This window comes from Lycorma delicatula, chromosome 8 (assembly GCF_047948215.1).
Source record: "Lycorma delicatula isolate Av1 chromosome 8, ASM4794821v1, whole genome shotgun sequence".
NCBI lineage: Eukaryota > Metazoa > Arthropoda > Insecta > Hemiptera > Fulgoridae > Lycorma > Lycorma delicatula.
Window position 1 is genome coordinate 8,951,714 of NC_134462.1, and position 18,691 is coordinate 8,970,404.

Sequence of the window (18,691 nt, forward strand, 5' to 3'; positions counted from 1 at the left end):
GTTGATATTGAACAATGTACCAGACTATAAGGACATGAATGTGTACAACCCATCATTCAGTAGACTAAGGTCAAAGTCTTGCCTCACTCTTCCTCTAGAGCAGCAGCATGATGAAATATGGTGAGCACTGAAGTCTCCTACTATTAAGAATGGCAATGGAATTTGTGTGAGGAGATCTGATATGTCTACAGCACTGAGTTCGATGAAAAATACAAATTGCAGACACTAATTGAGTTGAAGGGATAGAGATATCCTTGTAGCCTATGGTATCCTTGAAGCAGACACCTTATCCACATGAAAATAGCAACTCCACCACTCTCTCTACTGTCTACAAGTGAGTCACATTCTCACAGAAAAAGCCCCGGTGAACAACATAAGATGAACACATAACATAACCGTTATAGTAGAATCAGTAGGTTATGTTGGAATGAAATTTTATGAATGATGTGAATAAATTAAATAAGAAAAACATAAAATTTAATTTAAATGTTACATTTATTTACCTTGATGTTCAAAGATGTTCAAAATGACCCTGGATATCAATGCACTTTTGTGGTTGACTGATCATATTGAGTCATTTGATGTAATTGACAATGTTAATTACGTTGATTTCTCGTTGAAAGTACAATTCATTAACATTATGGGGACTAGATGCATAAACTCTCTCCTTTAAGTAGCCCAAGGAAAAAATCACAAGTAAACAACTCTGGGAAACGTGGAGACCACCGTCCTCTGCTGACAGCGATTCAGTGAAACGTTTGATGTGTGACACATTGCTGTCTTGTTGGAAGAAGCTGTAGTCTTTTTCATTATCAGTTGAATGGGCATAGAATTCTAAGAAAATTGTGAGGTAAACTTGTGTATTGACACAGTCCAGTCAAAAAATATTGGTCCCAGCATACAATTACCAGAAACGTCAAACCAAATACCAATTTTCTCATCATGAAGTGGGTGCTCTAATATCTCATAAGGATTCCTCACCATCACCTGGTGTTCTGCAAATTAACATGGCCAGTTAATTGAAAGCATGCCTCATCTGACATAAAATAATATTATCTGTCCACCAACAATGTTTTCAATAAGCCAGTTACAATAATAAAGTCGTTTTGGTTTGTCTGTCTCCTTCAGTTGTTGCACAGTTGTAACGCAATATGGTTTCAATTTTAATTCACGAAGAATTTTACAAGATGTATATTTAACACCAGATTATTAGAATAACTTGCATAATAATTTTTTTAAGACTAGCAGTAATTCACCTTTTGATATAAGCAATGGCCTGTGGAGTCCTAAGCAGAAGGTTGCCCATTTCATTTTGCATTTGAAACCAAATCTGTTGTATGCCATTTTTTGACTAAATCATGTATCCCAATCCTGTAGGGGGAAGACACCTTGTGACGTTACCGGTCACCACACCACCCCCTCCATTCCGAGCCCTGAGGGGCTTTACCAGAGGTCATCTTTAGACCCTCTAACTGATTACATCTCCCAGTCATCAGCCAGGCCTCAGACAGGATGCCACCAATGTAAATGCCTTGGCAGACATTTGCATCAGTAAATACATATCAAATTTCACCTTCACGTAGGCCTCAACAGACATCTTCACATCCAACCTAACATGACTCCCTCAAACTAACTGACCAAAAACACAGAAGCGTGAACCCCGTGCCTAATCCAGATTTTACAGCACTGTTCGTGACTGTGAATGCCCCAGAAAACGAATGAGTTTAAAGTTAAATCAGTGCTACACTCATACCAATCAAAATTATGTTTTACACAACATAGAAATTCAGACCTGCACCCAAATCAGTTGACCAATTTAAGGTCACCTAGCAAAAGGAATGTAACCTCATTCCGGTCCACACAGGAGCCAGGGACAAATCCTGCACCCCACCCGGTCCCATCATGGAGTCTCATGTGGCATTTCCAAGTCACAACCAGGACCACCACTGGCAGAGGGAAGCTACACCCACAGTCGCAAGGGCTACCATACCCTGGCAGTGTGGCCGCCCCCACCAGCAGGAGCTCCAAATCGAATCACAAACAACACCAATATAACCGTGGACTCAATGCCAATCCGCCTACCTCCAACCAATCCAATGCCTAGGCCAGAACCTTAGCCACCCGGGATCCTACCATGGTCAAGCACCTCGATTAAACTCCCTCTACAGACCTACACATCGCAAGGGCGCAAAGAAGACCAGCCACTATGGACCACTCCTCTCAGATCATCCATTTAATAAAAAGATCCAAAAAGGAATGTATTCTCTCAAGTTTTCTAACAGCTCGTGAACATTCGACCTTGTATCGGGGTCAGACATAGAGGACGTGGTCCACTGTATCATCAGTCCCATAATCCGAACATTGACTCAAATCTACCAAACAAAAACCTACGTAGCTAAACTTACCCAAAAGACACCATGCCCGGAAACTGTGTGATATATCAATTGGGAGAGACTCAGCCAATCGCACCTAAATCAGACACTATAGAAAATATACCATGCATGTAGCAACCTGTGTGGGTTTCGTCCCATCTGACCTGCCAAGACGCAAGGCCTCGGTCTTCAATCTTCTGCTTTGATTCTGACGTCAATAGGTAATTTACCTTGGAAATGTAGCGTTCCTTACACTCGTTAGCCAAGATATTGACTCCTGCTATAACACAGACTGCCTCCTGCGAGACTGTTCTATAACCACCTATAACAGCCAGCAAGAGGAGTCGCTGGGCCCGCAAGAAAATGTCCATGCAATACCTAAAAGCCATGCGGTGAGTCCACACAGGGACAGCATACAGCACAATAGCTTCACTGATACCTTTGTAAAGGATACACATGGTATGGTAATTCAACCCCCAATAGGGATGAGTAACTCTACGGATTCCATAAAAAGCATCAGCAGCCTTTTTTGCTACATACTGTAGATGTTCCTTGAACCAAAAATTCTTATCAAGGATAACATCCAGGTATTTTTGAGCCTAACATACCGAATGGGGAGACCAGCCATCCAAACCTGACTGTAATAACTACTCTTCACTTGGATATAGGCAATCGGAAATTTTTCTACAATTTCTTGACATGATCCTTCAAATGATTCAGAACGAATATAGGTCTCAACTATAGCTATCCTCTCCTGGACCGAATAAGGCATTTTACACAAACACAAACTGCACTCACAATACTGCACTGTAACAAACGCATACTGCACTGACACGTAACCACCTGACAAACAGCAGCAACAATTAGTCATATACATCCACAAATCACACTAGTTGTGTGTGAGTCTCATAAATAGTGGTTTCATTACAGGTTCAGTTTTATGTTGCTCACCCTGTACCTGTAAACGGTGTGTTTTTTGGAAGTACATTATTATTAGTTTATCTGCGCGCATCAGTACTCTTAACATCTTCAGTGCAGGATTGAAGACCTCAAACATTCCACTGGATAATGCTCATAAACAAAGTAAACAGAATTACAGATAAATATTAAAAAAATTAATTGTACGTGATCTGGCTTTTCTTTCCAGAATTTTTAATTTTAAAAAACTCTAATGCCCTGAGGTCAGGCTGTTCCTCAACCATATCCTCCTGTGTAAGTAATAAAGGAGGAGATTTTGAAATATGAAAGTTGCAGATGACATCCCAAAGGGGGTGATTGTGTGGGCTCCCTTAACAGGGAGCTTATTAGATGGCTTACCATCCTGACTGTAGGGGAAGACACCCACCTTGTGACGATTCTGAGCGCCACACCACTCCCTCCATTCCTAGCCCTGGGCTTCATCAGAGGTCATCTTCAAGACCTCAATACCTGAATAAATATTTCAGTTATCAGAGTGCTATCAGGATGCCATCGGTGCAAATGCGATGAGTGACATTCCCATCAAAGTATTTACCCACCTACATCGTCTGAAAAATAAATACATTCAACCAATCTAAGTTTTATTGAAGCTCTGATAATGAATGAAAGAGCCTGTACTTGAAAATATAATCTTGTATCCTCAAAAATTACTTAACATCACAATTTTGACCGACCTTCATAAAATTTTGTACACCATGAATCGCGTTTAAACTTAATCGCCAAGATTCACCTAATCTGATGAAAAAACACCAAACAAATCCCTAACCACCCAGGCTATTAAACTATACCTCCTCCGTGATTCTCTCGAGCGCCAAAAATCTCAACAATTTCTCTACAATATACCATTCCTCCCTAACCTTCCAACTGGCCTGCAGATCCAAACCCAAACCAACACCCTCAAGCTCTCGAACCACTTCTCCACACCTTAACTCGTATTTCACACAGACACACTGCACAAGATATGCATAATCATTAATAAAACAATGAAGACAATGACCCGTGCCAGTCAAGCCAAACTGAATCTGCCTGTCTCGAAGCACACCATGCCCCAAAAGGAACCAAGTTACTCATTAATTCAGGGAGATGCATGAGGCAACCTTCAATGCTCTCACGTCTGGAAAGAGACTATGCGTATAACGCCCATCTGCCTTCTCATTTCATCTACTCTTCTATAAATTAAAACCTTCCTTCTCAATTTCTCTAATATGCTGTGCAGTAAGTTCTTCCGACTTTTCTACAGCTTATCGTTGTTGACGCTCTGAAGCAAGGACATCAATTTGCTTTACACCCACCCACTATTATTAAAACTGCCTCATGTGAAATAGTTGTATAGCCCCCAGTTACAATTAGTAATAGGAGCTGAGCCTTCAACAGAATATCATGGTAAGTTCTGTACCTCTTTCTGTTCATCCAATCTGGTGCTGCATATAGCACAATAGCCTCATCTACACCTTTATATAAAATTCTCATTGTTCTGAAATTTAACCCTTAATCGGGATGGACCACCCTACGAATGGCAAAAAAGGCATCACACACCTTCTTTGAGATACACTGATAGTGCTCCTTGAATCTAAAATTCTTATCAAAGAGCACTCCTAAATACTTTTGCTATGAAACATACTGAATAGGATGGCCCACCATAAAAACACTCACTGAGTTACAGCCAAACGGCCTTTCAACAGCATTATTATGATCTTCTCAGGGCTAAATACCATTTTGTGGTGATCACTATACACCTTTAATACCATACACGCTTGCATCACCCAGAATTCAACCTAATTCCACAAATCTCCTTTGACCACCAGAAGCCCATCATCTGCATAAGTAATGACACGACATCCACTGGGCAACCTCAACCACATAACAGAATCAACTCATAATCCAAAACAGTGGGTCCAGCACACTGCCTTGGGGACACCTGTTGGACACTATCTTACCGCAGTGCCACAATCACAAAACACTACATATCGGCTATAAAAGTAACTTTTTAACACCTCAATCTCTTCACAAGTGCACACTCGATGTTGTAATTGATACAAGGCTGAGGGCCACCACAGGTTGCAGATGACTTATCATCACCTGTATTTACTTCTGTACGCAAGGCAAAACTTTAGGAACAGGAACTTTCAGAGGGATCCCATTGTTAGTTTCACTAGCTGCACTACCAGCTTTTTGATCATCTTAGTCAGCTCTGAAGTTTTGGCTGTAAGTGAAGCAATTTGATCAGATAATATCTGAATAAGCTTTTTTAACTTGCTGCAGGATCCACATTGATTACCTGCATTTGCAAAAGCTTGTCTTGATGAAGCGGTGGTAAAAGATATGTCTGATTTAACCAAGTTCCACGAGTTAAGCATCTTTTTATTTCTCTTCATGCAGTCGGAAAAGATAGCTTCTGTTCAGTACAGATTTTGAGGATTGCCTTTTATTTAAAAGTTGGGCAATTTTGGGAACAAGCTATATGTGATCCACTGCAGATCACACTTTTTCTATCTTCTTGGCAGTTAATGTCATTGTGGCTTTCTTTATCACATCAAGCACAAATTTCAGTTTTCAAGCAAGATGTTGTAGTGTGGCCATATGTGCTTGACATTTGAAAAACTGCAGTGGGTTGGGAATGAAAGGTCATATTCTAACATGACCAACTTTTATTTTAATAATAAACTTTTATTTTTTACAGTGGTACTGGAAGATTGAAAGTTAATATTAAAAAGGGTGTTGATTCTTTCATTCCGCTCTGCCATTTCATTATGCCCTTCACTCAATATCACATAGAACAGTATTACATTCATTAATTTATTTGCTGACAATATATCTGAATAAACACTAAATTCTTTACATCAATAAACAATATTTTGTTAAACCTGAAATGTAACCCCCCTTCCTTTCAAGATAAAATATTCTAAATTTTTCTACTGAATGCATAAAAGAAATAGTTCAGAAGTTAACTAATAATAGATATCTAAACTGCTGCGTAATCAGACAAAAAACTTAACTTACAGAAACAACTTTTTTATAGATTTGTGCAGGTCCAGTACATTCTGAATATGGGTATTCAGATGTGGCCATCTCTAGCATGCACATACCAAAAGCATAAACATCAACAGATTCATCATAATGTTCTTCATACATCTCTGGAGCCATGAATTCAGGTGTTCCTGGGAAGAAAATAAGTATATTAAACTAAATTTTACCAATATCTCTTAAAAGCAAATAAAAGAGAATGATCGAAGTACAACCATTACAAAAATAAATAAATCTGATCTAGAATATATAATTGGTTCACAGGAACTGACAAATAAAATTATTTTTCAGTTAAGACATTACAGCATAAATTTAATGTATGAACACTTCTATTAAGAACCTCTGAGGAATATTCAAGCAAAAGGTATGCTTTGTACAAAAACACTAATAAATCCATTTTCTTCAGGAAAATGTATTTGTATATAAAAAAAATATATATATATATATATATATAAAATAATGAAGAAATTATGTACCTTCATTTGCTCTTTACTAGTAGTTCATTAGGCATCTAATCTATCAACATAAAATAACGTTTTGTTTTGTTTTTGTCATCTCAATCAAACACATACAAGCATTACAGAATTAATCACACACTTGCATTTGAATACTTACACAGAACTAATTAATACTATAATTAATTACTCTTCTCAACTACTGGGAGTCCGCATTTGGATTAGCCAGTGAGTAAACAATAATTGCAATCAATGAACAGTATTTAAATAAATGAAAAAAGAATTATTTTTATACATTTGAGTATCTTACAATGCACACCACTGTAATTACTAAACAGCCAAACTGCCTTGTTAACATACTTCATCTTTGTAGTCTTCTATAAATACTGGCTTCAAACAAACAGATATAAAATTGTTGTAGCTACATCCTTCATCCTCAGACCAATATCCACAGAGGTCCACCTACAAGGTGGACCTCTTGCACGGTTGTCGACCTTACAAAAGTACCCCGGTACTTCAAATATCAGGGCTTTGGTCACACCTCTCTCCACTGTAGAGCACAGTCGGAGATGTGTGGTCATTGAGCTCTTGCTGGGCACAGGGCAGCTAACTGCCCTAATAAGGCCGCGCCTGCAAAGTGCGCTCCCTGTGCCTTGGTGAAAGGCTTTGATGCCGGACACCGGGTTGCAGGCAAGCAATGCAGGTCGCATGACACAGCCCGTGCAAATATCAGGAATACGGCACCTGAGGCAGTTAACCTGCATCATTCCCAGGCGGCCACCAATGAAGCCATGAGGATCCTTGAGGAGTACAAACCTCAAGGTCCTCTTGGTCCAGGAGCCGTACACAGTCAGGGATAGGGTGGTCGGCTTCCATGGGGTTGATGTTATTCAGTCTCATGGGGGACGGCAATCTCTGCATGGTCGGCTTGGTCTTGTTGGGTGTCTTCTGGATGCCCCAGTTTACTGCTGAGTAATTCACCGTCGTGCGAGTCAGGAGGGATACGCTCGATGTCATACTAGTGTCGGGATACTTCCAGTTTGACGGACATCAGAGTGCTGGTTGCTCTGATGCTAATGCAAAGTCTTCTGCCTGAGGTTCACCACTTACTGACTCCAGAGGCGCTGGTCTCACACAGTTCGTAGGAGCCAGGAACCTCTACTTGCTTAACGAGGCAGAACAACGGCCAACTTTCTCTTCTGAACTGAGAAAAAGTTACATTGATGTCACCTTGGTGATGGGCGATCTACTTAGGAGTGCAAGTAATGCGACTGTCTGGACCGAGACCAGTCTGAGTTTATAGGATTATAAACTATGAGATCACTTACGGAGGCAGTCTAAGAGCTCAAGATTCAGATCACTATAACCTGAGACCTGGATAAGGACAGGCTGTGGCACAAGTGAGCGGCTGCCTTACAGGGGTTGGAATGGCGCATGGAGTACAGCGAGGAGGTGGAACTGATGGCTGAAAAATTCGGCCATACCATCAAGACTGGTTGCAATAGGGTCCTACAGCAGCCTTGGATAACGGACGGACCCTGAGTGCCTGGAGTGGCTGGTTTTGGGGAGCCGTCCAGAAGCAGGCCTGAACCTGGGAAAAAGTGGTGGACCTGAATTACCATGTTATCATTGTCTAGAAAGTGTGAACAATTTATTGTGCATTTAGTGACTTGTTGCATTTAAAATATAGTGGTGTGTGTGTGTGTATATGTGTAAGCATGCACAGGTGCATGTGTATGTTGTATCTCATGTGTCTGCATATGTGCCTGTGTGTAGAATATATGTACATGGTAAACCATGAAAAAGGTAAGGGTCTTATTTAATTCCCTTGCAGTTAAATGATCAGTGAATCGTTTGAACCAATTTAATTTAAGATTATGCATAAATCTGAAACAAAAGCTAAACTTATGAATTAGCTTATATAAAGATGGAAATTGTGTATACTAAAACAGCATGTACTAAAGATGTTGATATATTTTTTACGTAAGACATTCCGGATCCTTGCTATAATTATTAAAGCTAATATGAGTATTTGTGTGTTAAATGAATCTGAACATCCATCATGCACAGACTTTACATACACCAAGCTCATCATGGATGAGATTTAATGGACAGAACCATGACTGATGTTCAAAGAAGACATTACCTTAATGACTATTCGCCAGCATACATGCACAAAAGGCAGTATGACAATTTTAAAGGTGTGTTATGGCAAAAGGTGTGGACCATCTTTTACTCACCCTTCTACATAACAGATTTTATAATAAAATGCCTTTGGTAGTTATGGACTAAGAAATAAAATGTAGAAAAATAAAGTAACCCAAGGGGTATTTTTTTACCCTGTACCGCAGCTAAAAGAGTAACACCTGTATGCCCAGGATTACTTCACTTTTTGACTTACAGCTATATTTATAAATATATAAAGTATAAAATACAGATAATAACCCACCTATTACAGATTTAGCAAAAGATCTATTCTTAAGCGTAGCCAGACCTAGATCACCAATTTTAACGCTTCCAGTCGTTCCAGTTATAAAAATATTATCACATTTGAGATCACGGTGGATTATCGGTGGCGATCTTGAATGAAGGAATGCTAGACCTTTTAGAATTTGCCTACACCACGATTTCAATACTTTTGGATTTATTTTTTTAAACCTCCTTAGATATCTATAAGGAAATAAAAAACAAACATTCTTTTAAAAAATGTAAATTTAACATTTAAAATATAATGTAATATACAATAATGTTTCAAAATCAAATCATCATGACAACTTTATTTGAAACTTTCCCAATGATCAATGATCAAGATTAACGTTTTCTTACTTTGACAAGGCAGGTGGAGGAAAGAGAAATGAAACATTAGTCATTACTTCATTAGTCACACTTGTTTAAAAATTTGATGGTTTAATACCAAACATTTTTTATTTTTTTATTTTATTAATCTTATTTCCTTTAATGAGTAGAGATAATGCTTATACTGTTTAGCAATAGAAATGGATACATTAGTTTGCTGTTTTAACAGCAGTCCGTATTTCTTTTGGTTTTGACACATAAAATAGTACCAAATGTGCAAGTAGCACCAATTTTAAGATATGACCTGGCACCTCTGATGAAGAGTAAAGTTGTAACTTAAGAAGCTCAATATCTTATATCCATTATGGAGAGGTTAGAAAAAGTTAAAAATTACATCATTATGTGATTTTAATAAAAGCAATAAATTATATAAATTACAAGAAACCAACAAAAAAATTACTTCAGAAAAAATTTGCAAAATAGTACATTAAAAATTTTGAAAAACAAGTAAAACCATAAGAGGAATGGTTCCATAAATTACTGTTAGTAAAGTAAATGTCCTTTTTTCATCTAAAAAATGTAGACAGATACAAATAGTATAAGCTTTATCAAGGAAATTGTAAAGACTGTCAGGCAGCTTCCAGTATAGGCAGTGGATCAGATAGCCAGAATCACATGAAATTACCTGTTGAGAAACTACTGTGAAATGAGAAAACCATCTTAAGTCTACTAACCTTAGCTGACAAGCACAACAAAATTATTACACACATATTCAAATGTTGTATCATATAAACTCATAAATATCTGGATAAACTCATAAATATAATCTCAAAAATTACTAAATTTCCTGATTAAATTTTTATTTTCTTAAAACAAAATATTTAAAATTACACAACTACTTTTTAACTAATACTTTATATATATATATATATATATATATATATATATATATATATATATAATTCTCTAATCAGTTTCCAGCTACTGCCAGGTCTGGGTGTGTATACGAGGGTTATTTTTTTCAAGGTCCGATCAGTCATGAAATAAAAACCCACGCAAAAATCTGATGAACCTTTGCGTATGTGTTGCGCAGCATCTGTAGTATGGCCTTCAATCACGCCGCATCACTTCGTTTAGTTCTGAACACGCAGCTAGCACGTAAACATGTCTACAACAATAGCATCTCCCGCCAAGTGTGAAGTGCGTGCGGTAATTTGATTTCTTCAGGTTGAGGGGTGTAATGCAGCTGAAATTCATAGACGGATAAGTAATGTGAACGGTGAAACTTCAATGAGTGACAGCAAAGTGCAGGAACTTTAAAGCAGGACATACAGATGTTTATGATGCAGGCGGTCAAGGAAGGAAGCGAGTGTCAACCGATGATCTTGTTGAGCGAGTGGACAAGGTAATTCGAGAAAATCGTCGGTTCACAATTTCTGTATTGAACGTTTCCTGAAATTTCAAGGTCAGCTCTCTACACCATTGTGAGTGAGAGACTTCAGTACCGCAAACTGTGTGCGTAGAAACATGGCTGAAAACACAGGCAGCTCCATTCTATGACGAGGGTATTGGAAAGTTGGTACCACGCTATGAAAAATTTCTAAATCGGAGTGGCGACTACGTAGAGAAATAGCCTAACTATGTAAGTACTTGTTACAAAAAAATTTTTTATTTTCCCTGTGGTTTTAATTTTGTGACCGATCGGACCTTGAAAAAAAAATAACCCTCATATATAGGCAAATGCAATTACTGCTGCCGGCATGCCATGCCTGAATTAGCTGCAATGTAGGTGTAAAACTGTACCAGTAAACACGTAACAGACAACATAAATACATATGTAATATAATATAATAATCCTTGTAATCTTCCTGGTATGTTTTACAACAATAAGGTAGGTTGTTTTTTTTATTCTTTCCAACCAGTATGTTGTTTTCTTTTTTTGATATACTTAAACCCGTATATATTAAAAAAAATACAAATAGGAAAAATTTCTTAAACATGAGATACATGAAATAAAAATGCACTAGATACTCTTAGAAATGTTTTAACTAAGATGGCTGCTAAGAAATTATTGTAAAAATTTTATTCTCATTCTGGATTTTTAAAGACAATGACATGTAGATAAGCCTACAAACACTTCTTTTACATTCATAAAAATAAATCAAAAGTGAATACTTACAATTTTTCATTCAAAGAATACAATAGAATCCTACAAAATTTAAAACTTTCAATAACAGAACATTCCATACTTATAACTGAAAGATTGGTAGAAATAGCTTTTACGATGTGTAAGGCACACTTTAAGTTATTTCATTATTTATGTTTCATAACCATGTGATGATACTTTATTATTTTCAGGATAGTTGCTAATAATACTCCTGTATAGAATAAAAGCAACAAGAAACTGAAATGACAGTAAATGACTAATTCTTAATGGATCGATCTCACCTAATAAAAAAAATTATTTCCTTTGCTACAAAAAGTATGAAGTGTTTATTATTCTTCTATATTCTATGATTATTTATGTTGTTACTGTTAAATTAAATCGGAGTATTTATAACAGTTTTCAATTGTGTTCCACTCATTCTTCAGATCTCATTCTAAGCACTAAATTTTCTCATCCAATCCCCTTGATGAAACAAAGAAAACAGTTGCCTCAACAAACTAATCATAGTCAGAATTCAGGGCAAACAGATTAAACTTCAGTACTAATAAAGCAATACATTATTACTACCATTAGATTATTAATATTACGAAACCTTACCAAAATGTGTATTGAAATACGCCACAGAAATTATAAATGTTAGTTAACATCATAAAGACAACTACATCACATGTACCTTCCTCATTTGCAATTCTTGCGAGAATTACTTTTCGCCACCACAACTGCGTTCAGCTGATTCATCATAATCTAACCTGTAGATGTTTCCAAGAATAAAAGAAATGATCACAAATGAAGCCATTTTCAACCGATAGGTACTAACATTATTACTTCAGAACATCTAAAGGGTTGATTAAAACAACTTCAGCTTCCAGTAGTTGCGTATATTTTAAAACATGAAAATTCATTAATTCTATTTTCATCAACCTCATAAAATGTACAGCATACAATATACAAAAATCAAAATCTTCAAAATCTTCAGTTAAAAACACAAGATTTATTTTAACATTATTAAAGTTTAAATTGTATTTAAAAATTTTAAATAAATACACTTTTAAACAAGCAACAAAAATACAAAACAAAACTGCAAACATTACTGCAAAAAAAACTGTGAAAACATTACAGATAATACATACGTTTTCAGTGTTCCAGATGTCATCAGTTCAGTAACAAGAACGATATACTTTCGTTTTGTTAATGTGACTTCCCAATAATCATAAAATCTAACAATATTAGGGTGCTGCAATCCCTTCAACATCTCTGCCTCCTCACGAAATCGCTGTCTTTCACATTTATTTAACTTTTTCTCCTGAAAAACGAAAATGTACATAAAATAAATAAATATTGTACTACTAAAGAAAACTGATATAACTTTAAAACAAAATATGATTAATAAAACATAATTTCATAACAGTAACCAAGAGTGATAAACAATAAAGAAACATTTCTTTTGTTTACCCTCAAAAAATACTTTTTTTATCTTTTTTTTTTTTACTCTTCACTCTTCAATCGCGTACTTTCCTGTAAAAAAAAAACAATTAATGAATAAATCTAAAGGAAGGAACATTATTGATTCATTATGAACAATTCATGATAAACCTTTTTGTAAAATTTATGAATTAGATTAATTTTAAAGATTAAAGATTTATGAAATTAGTTGCAACAAAAAAACAATATGGGAGCACTGTTACTTTTCAATCAGGTTCACAGCAATTTTCTGCAAATTTTTTAGTTTCTCCTTACTACATCCTCCAACCATTATTTTCCCACATTGCTTTATCGAACACCTACACCTCAACCCATAAAATTTCTTCTTCCTCAAATCTTAAACTATAGCCTGTTATTACAATACAAGCTTATCCTTCCATCATATCCTGAGGCAACCCAAACTTCTTCGCCCAATTGGATCATAATCATATAAACGCTTAGCTGTTCTAAAGACTTTGTCTCCTCATGTTTGGCCCAACTTTCCCTACATTCTTTAGTATGCTCATTCAAATTAAATACAAATTTTATAAATATATATATATATATATATATATATATATATATATATACATCCAACTCAGTGCAAATTTCTGAGTTTTGTTTCTGATCCAATAAGCAGTATCCTGCAACACTCCACAAAAAATTCATTTCCACCACCTCAGTTCTCCTCACATTTTGTTTTGTTAAGCACCAAGTATCTGCTCCAAACAAAAGAGTAGGAACTGAAAAATTTTATAAAAATCTTATGATTTTTATAAAATTGCTTAAAAAATTATTATTGCTTATAAAAATTACAATTGCTTATAAAATTGTTTAAAAATCCTATGATTTTTATAAAATTCTTTTATGCCCCCTTTTTTAGGGCTCATCTAATGGTTCCATTAAAATAATTAAACTTCTCAATTTTACAATAAACATCCAATTCACCCATCAAAATTCTGCACCCTAAATATTAAATGAATCACACTTGGTCAATTACTATGTTATGAATTATTATTTTCCATCTGGCTAATTCCTTACTAAAGAAAGCCTTTACTTTGGTCTTACAAGGCACTTTCATATAATGTTCCCTCAAGACCTTTGTAAATTCAAATAGAGCTGGTTGTAGATTGCCTTCTGAATTGGTGACATGACTAAATCGTCAGCAAACAATGTGGAAAAAGTAAATAAAGTTTAAATCACAAGAGTAGTTAGTTTTAATCTACTAATCCATTTCTTTTAAAGATCATCAATGTATACATTAAATAAAATTAGTGACAAGCTGCAACCTTGTGTGACTCCTAAATTAACCTTAATCCTACCATTCTCTTCTTCAGAAACTGCTATCTCCACGTCCCTACAGATCTCTCGAATCATTCTAATCAGAGATGAAGATACTCCTCTTGCATCCAATACCTGCCATAACTTCACACTAAGCACCACCTTATTAAAAGCTTTTCCAAGTCCACAAGCAATATAAATGTGTCTCCTGACCAAAGTACAACTTCTTTCCTTCCTGAAACCTGCTTGTTCTTTCCTAACATTGGATTTAGTATACAGTCTTCAACCTTTTGTTATAACCCTTAAGAGCACATTATACTCCTACAAACAAATTTATCCCTCTGTAATTCTCGTACTAGCTCCCTTTTTAAAAAGAGCCACAGCTATTCCCCATTCCTCTGGAATTAGTTTCTACTCTCAGCAAATATTAAAAAAACACAAAACTAACTCCTTCGCACCAACACTAGCATATTTTAGCAATTAAGACTATAATTCCATCACAACCAGCAGCCATTCCATTCTTGCTATCACTTAATCCTTATCTTAATTCTGACATTTCTACCCTATCTACTCACCAGTAGTTCTTGAAAGTATCTAACTCTTCATTCTCTAATTCTGTTGTCCATAACTTTCCAAAATATGCCCCAAAATCACTAGATTCTACAGTAGATATTCATGCTAGATCTCCTCTTCACTATTCAGGTATTTCATTACTTATAAGTAATATTTTGCCATCCTTGGACAACATTTTCTATCCATGTAATGAAAGAATTCCATTGATTATTTTGTTGATCTCGAAATATGTTCTTTGTAATATTTATCTGTCTGTTGTACTCCTATCCTCATCACTTTATGTCATGAGCCACTTTCTGTATGTTTGTTTTTTTCTCTAAACAGCCTCTTTCATCTGTTTACTCCAGTATAATTTCATCTTCTTTTGAGACATTCTTCAACATCCAAGAGCTTTAAGTGACCTGTAAAATCTCTTATTTTACTCCATTCTTCATTTATGTCATTACAGAGTTCAATGTTGTTATTAATAGAACCCATATTACCATATATACTACCATATTATAACATTCTTATTGATTGATCATTTACGAGTTAAATATTATATTTCATATTTATATTAAACCTTCTGTCGACTTTTAACCCATTGTACTTTGACATTTCAGCCTGCAAAAGAAAATTGTCTGTACCAACATCAGCACCTCTTAAGATTCTAATATCCCTAAACAATTTTGCTGCCCTCTGATTCACAAGAAAATAAACAATAGATGCTTGTCCCCAAGTTGAACAAATAATTTTATGAATTCACTTATGTTTAAAGTATGAATTCATTATTCATAGATTATTAAGACTTGCAAAATCTCTCAATTGTTTGCCAATGGAATTCATATCACCTTTTCCAATAGTACCAATAATTCATTCTAAAGGCGTACTGTTGATATGTGGATTCAGATCTCCACCAATTATGATATAATCATTCATTTTACATTTATTCAATGATTGTTGCAACCAATCATAAAATTCTCATGTGTCTTCAGTTTTGGCCTGTTCTGGCACATATGTACATATGAAACATATATATCCTCTCCTTATCTTACATATCAAAACTAAATTTTTTCATTAATCCATTCAAACCTGTTTATTTGATGTATCTATTCATTACTTTCCATTATTGCCACAAATGCTTTAGCTCTTTCATTTTGTGAAACTCCACCATATATAAGCATGTAATTAGTAGTCTTCAACTTCCTACCAGCTTCTTTTTAATTAATAAAGCAGTGTAAAATTCTCATAAAACTTCATTTCACATTATACAACTTCAATCACAGATCAGGTTCTTCACTTTTTTTTAGATATCATCTGTCTGTAAAAAGTTAACTTTTTCATTATCTTTTTCTCCACTTCACCTTGTCAGGAGTAACTACAACTCAAACCATCATCAGTAAGATTACTCCCAATTAATGACTCTCCCTAACATTCATTATCATCCTCCCACCAGCATCTAAATTAAATATGCCTCCATCCCTAATATCACAAATTGAAACTTTGAGTTTTTCATTACATTCACTTTGAGTTACCAAAATTCTTAAATTCTTCTAACTTTCTTCTTATGTATAAAAAGGAGTTATGCAAACATAATATATGTTGTACACAGTGGTCCTTTAAATGCTGAACAACCTCCCACATTTCTTTACCCACTTTAGAACAAAGTATTTTTTTTTTTAAAAAAACATTAACTAATTGGAATAATCTTCACATAATCCTCAACTTCCTGTAAGAATAAAAAATCACTTCCAACTTTATATTAGTAAACGTCCATATATTGAGCTTTCAATGGCATTTTAAAGTGAAGAGATAATTTTCATCTTCATAAAGAACTCTGTGATCTTAGTTCAACGCAAAAACAGATCTTTTTACTTTCCTGGCATCATAGCTCTAGAGCTATGCTGCAAGAAGAAGAGTACAGTAATCAGTTAAGAAAAAAGGGATATTGGTTTTTTTTTTGCATTTCTTGATGTTTCATTACCCAGGAGCCCCCAAAAAACAAAAACAGGGGGTGGGGGAGTTTGCACATTACATATGTTAGTGTGTTTGAAACTTAATAACTTTTTGATTAGATAAACAAATTTTCATGAAAATGTGAATACGGGGCAATTTGTTAGTAAAAATTTGGGGTCAATATCTCCAGGGGTAGGATAGAGTAGATATCCTACCCCTGGATGTTTGGGATCAATTTTCTCAAAATTTTGCAAACATAGCCCCACTGTATTAAGTACAGTATGCTTGTACATTATTATCTTACCATTTAAAAAAAATCTTTGCTACAAATTCTCCCCTTCCAAGGAGAGAATTCTAATACTATTTTTTTATTACCGCATATTTTTTAAGCATAGTAGTAGTGCAAATGATTGAAAAAAATACTTTGGGGGCAATATTTGGTGTGAGGGAGGTAAATAAATTGTAAAAGAATAAATAACTAATGCCAGGAAAGAATAACAACTTTGTTTAGATCTGAAGATAATAAATGAGTTCTCCTTCTTCACCATTAGAAAAGTAATGAATCATGTTTTTATTTCTACTAAATTTGTTCAACAGTTCTCGTTTCTTCCACTCAATTTTCTATACAGCCAAATCCCATTTCTAGCACATATTTACTTTTGAATTGACCAGACCAGAATGGTATGGGGACAATTCATTTAGCACTCAATCATCTTAGCATTTCAAAAACCAATTTTATTGCAAAAAAACATCCATATGATTGTCTCACCAGCAGTTTTCATCCACAATATTTGAAAATGTTATACTCTTTTGTAAGAAAAGTTTTGATAATTTTATGCAAAAATTTTAAGTAAATAGTTAAGTTTATCCAGACGATAAACTTCTTTCTCAGACATTATTTTTTTGCCATAAATCATATTAACACAAACATTTTCCAATGATTATTTTAAAAATATCAAGTATACTGATAACACATCAGTTAATAATTGGATGTGGTTAGAATATAATTCTGATAAACATCAGGAAAGAAATACATAACTAAATTTAATAATTATATACAAATGAATTTTTGCTTATAAATGGTAAGTACCGTGCGATTCAAAAAGGACTTCACAACTTTAAAAGCATACAAAAGCATCCTCAATACAAATTTTGAGGTCTCATATCGCAGAAAAACACATGAAGTTTGTAACTCAATATTCATTTTGGTCCGATATGGTTTCCATTTGTAATGTGACATACATCCCATCTCTAGTCAATTTCATTCCAGACTGTAACCAGCAAGTCGGGTATTACATCTGCAGCTGAGGCATTAATTCAAAGATCTTGTTAATTTTTAACAAGATCAGCAGGCAAAGGTAAACTGATCTTTAATAAAATCCTTCAAGAAAAAATCTAGCAAATCCAACTCTGGGGAGCAAGGTAGCCATGTAACTGAACCTTCACAATCAATTTACCAACCTGAGAGTGTAGTCTTTGTTTGCTTAGGGCACAAAAAACATTAACCTTAGGATTATCACGAATGTACTGCAAAGTTTCATGAGGGTTTTTGCTACTCTATGTTCATCATTTATGGGTGTTCACTTTGTCACTGATATGAAACATTGATTCATCACTAAAAATTACTGTCTAAAAATAAATCATTGTCT

The 18,691-nt window shown here is 35.1% G+C and overlaps 1 protein-coding gene across 7 annotated transcripts in view; it reads right to left on the bottom strand.

The window, feature by feature from the left end:
- Positions 1 to 18,691, bottom strand: part of LOC142329299 (uncharacterized) — a 216,374-nt gene that overhangs the window by 166,229 nt on the left and 31,454 nt on the right. For all 7 annotated transcript variants that reach the window (XM_075373751.1, XM_075373747.1, XM_075373745.1 and 4 more), the window contains exons 6-8: positions 12,923 to 13,095; positions 9,279 to 9,499; positions 6,351 to 6,508 (exon numbers count right to left, since the gene is read on the bottom strand). In XM_075373751.1, the coding sequence (XP_075229866.1) occupies positions 6,351 to 6,508; positions 9,279 to 9,499; positions 12,923 to 13,095 (552 nt within the window). The remainder of the gene's footprint in view (positions 1 to 6,350; positions 6,509 to 9,278; positions 9,500 to 12,922; positions 13,096 to 18,691) is intronic.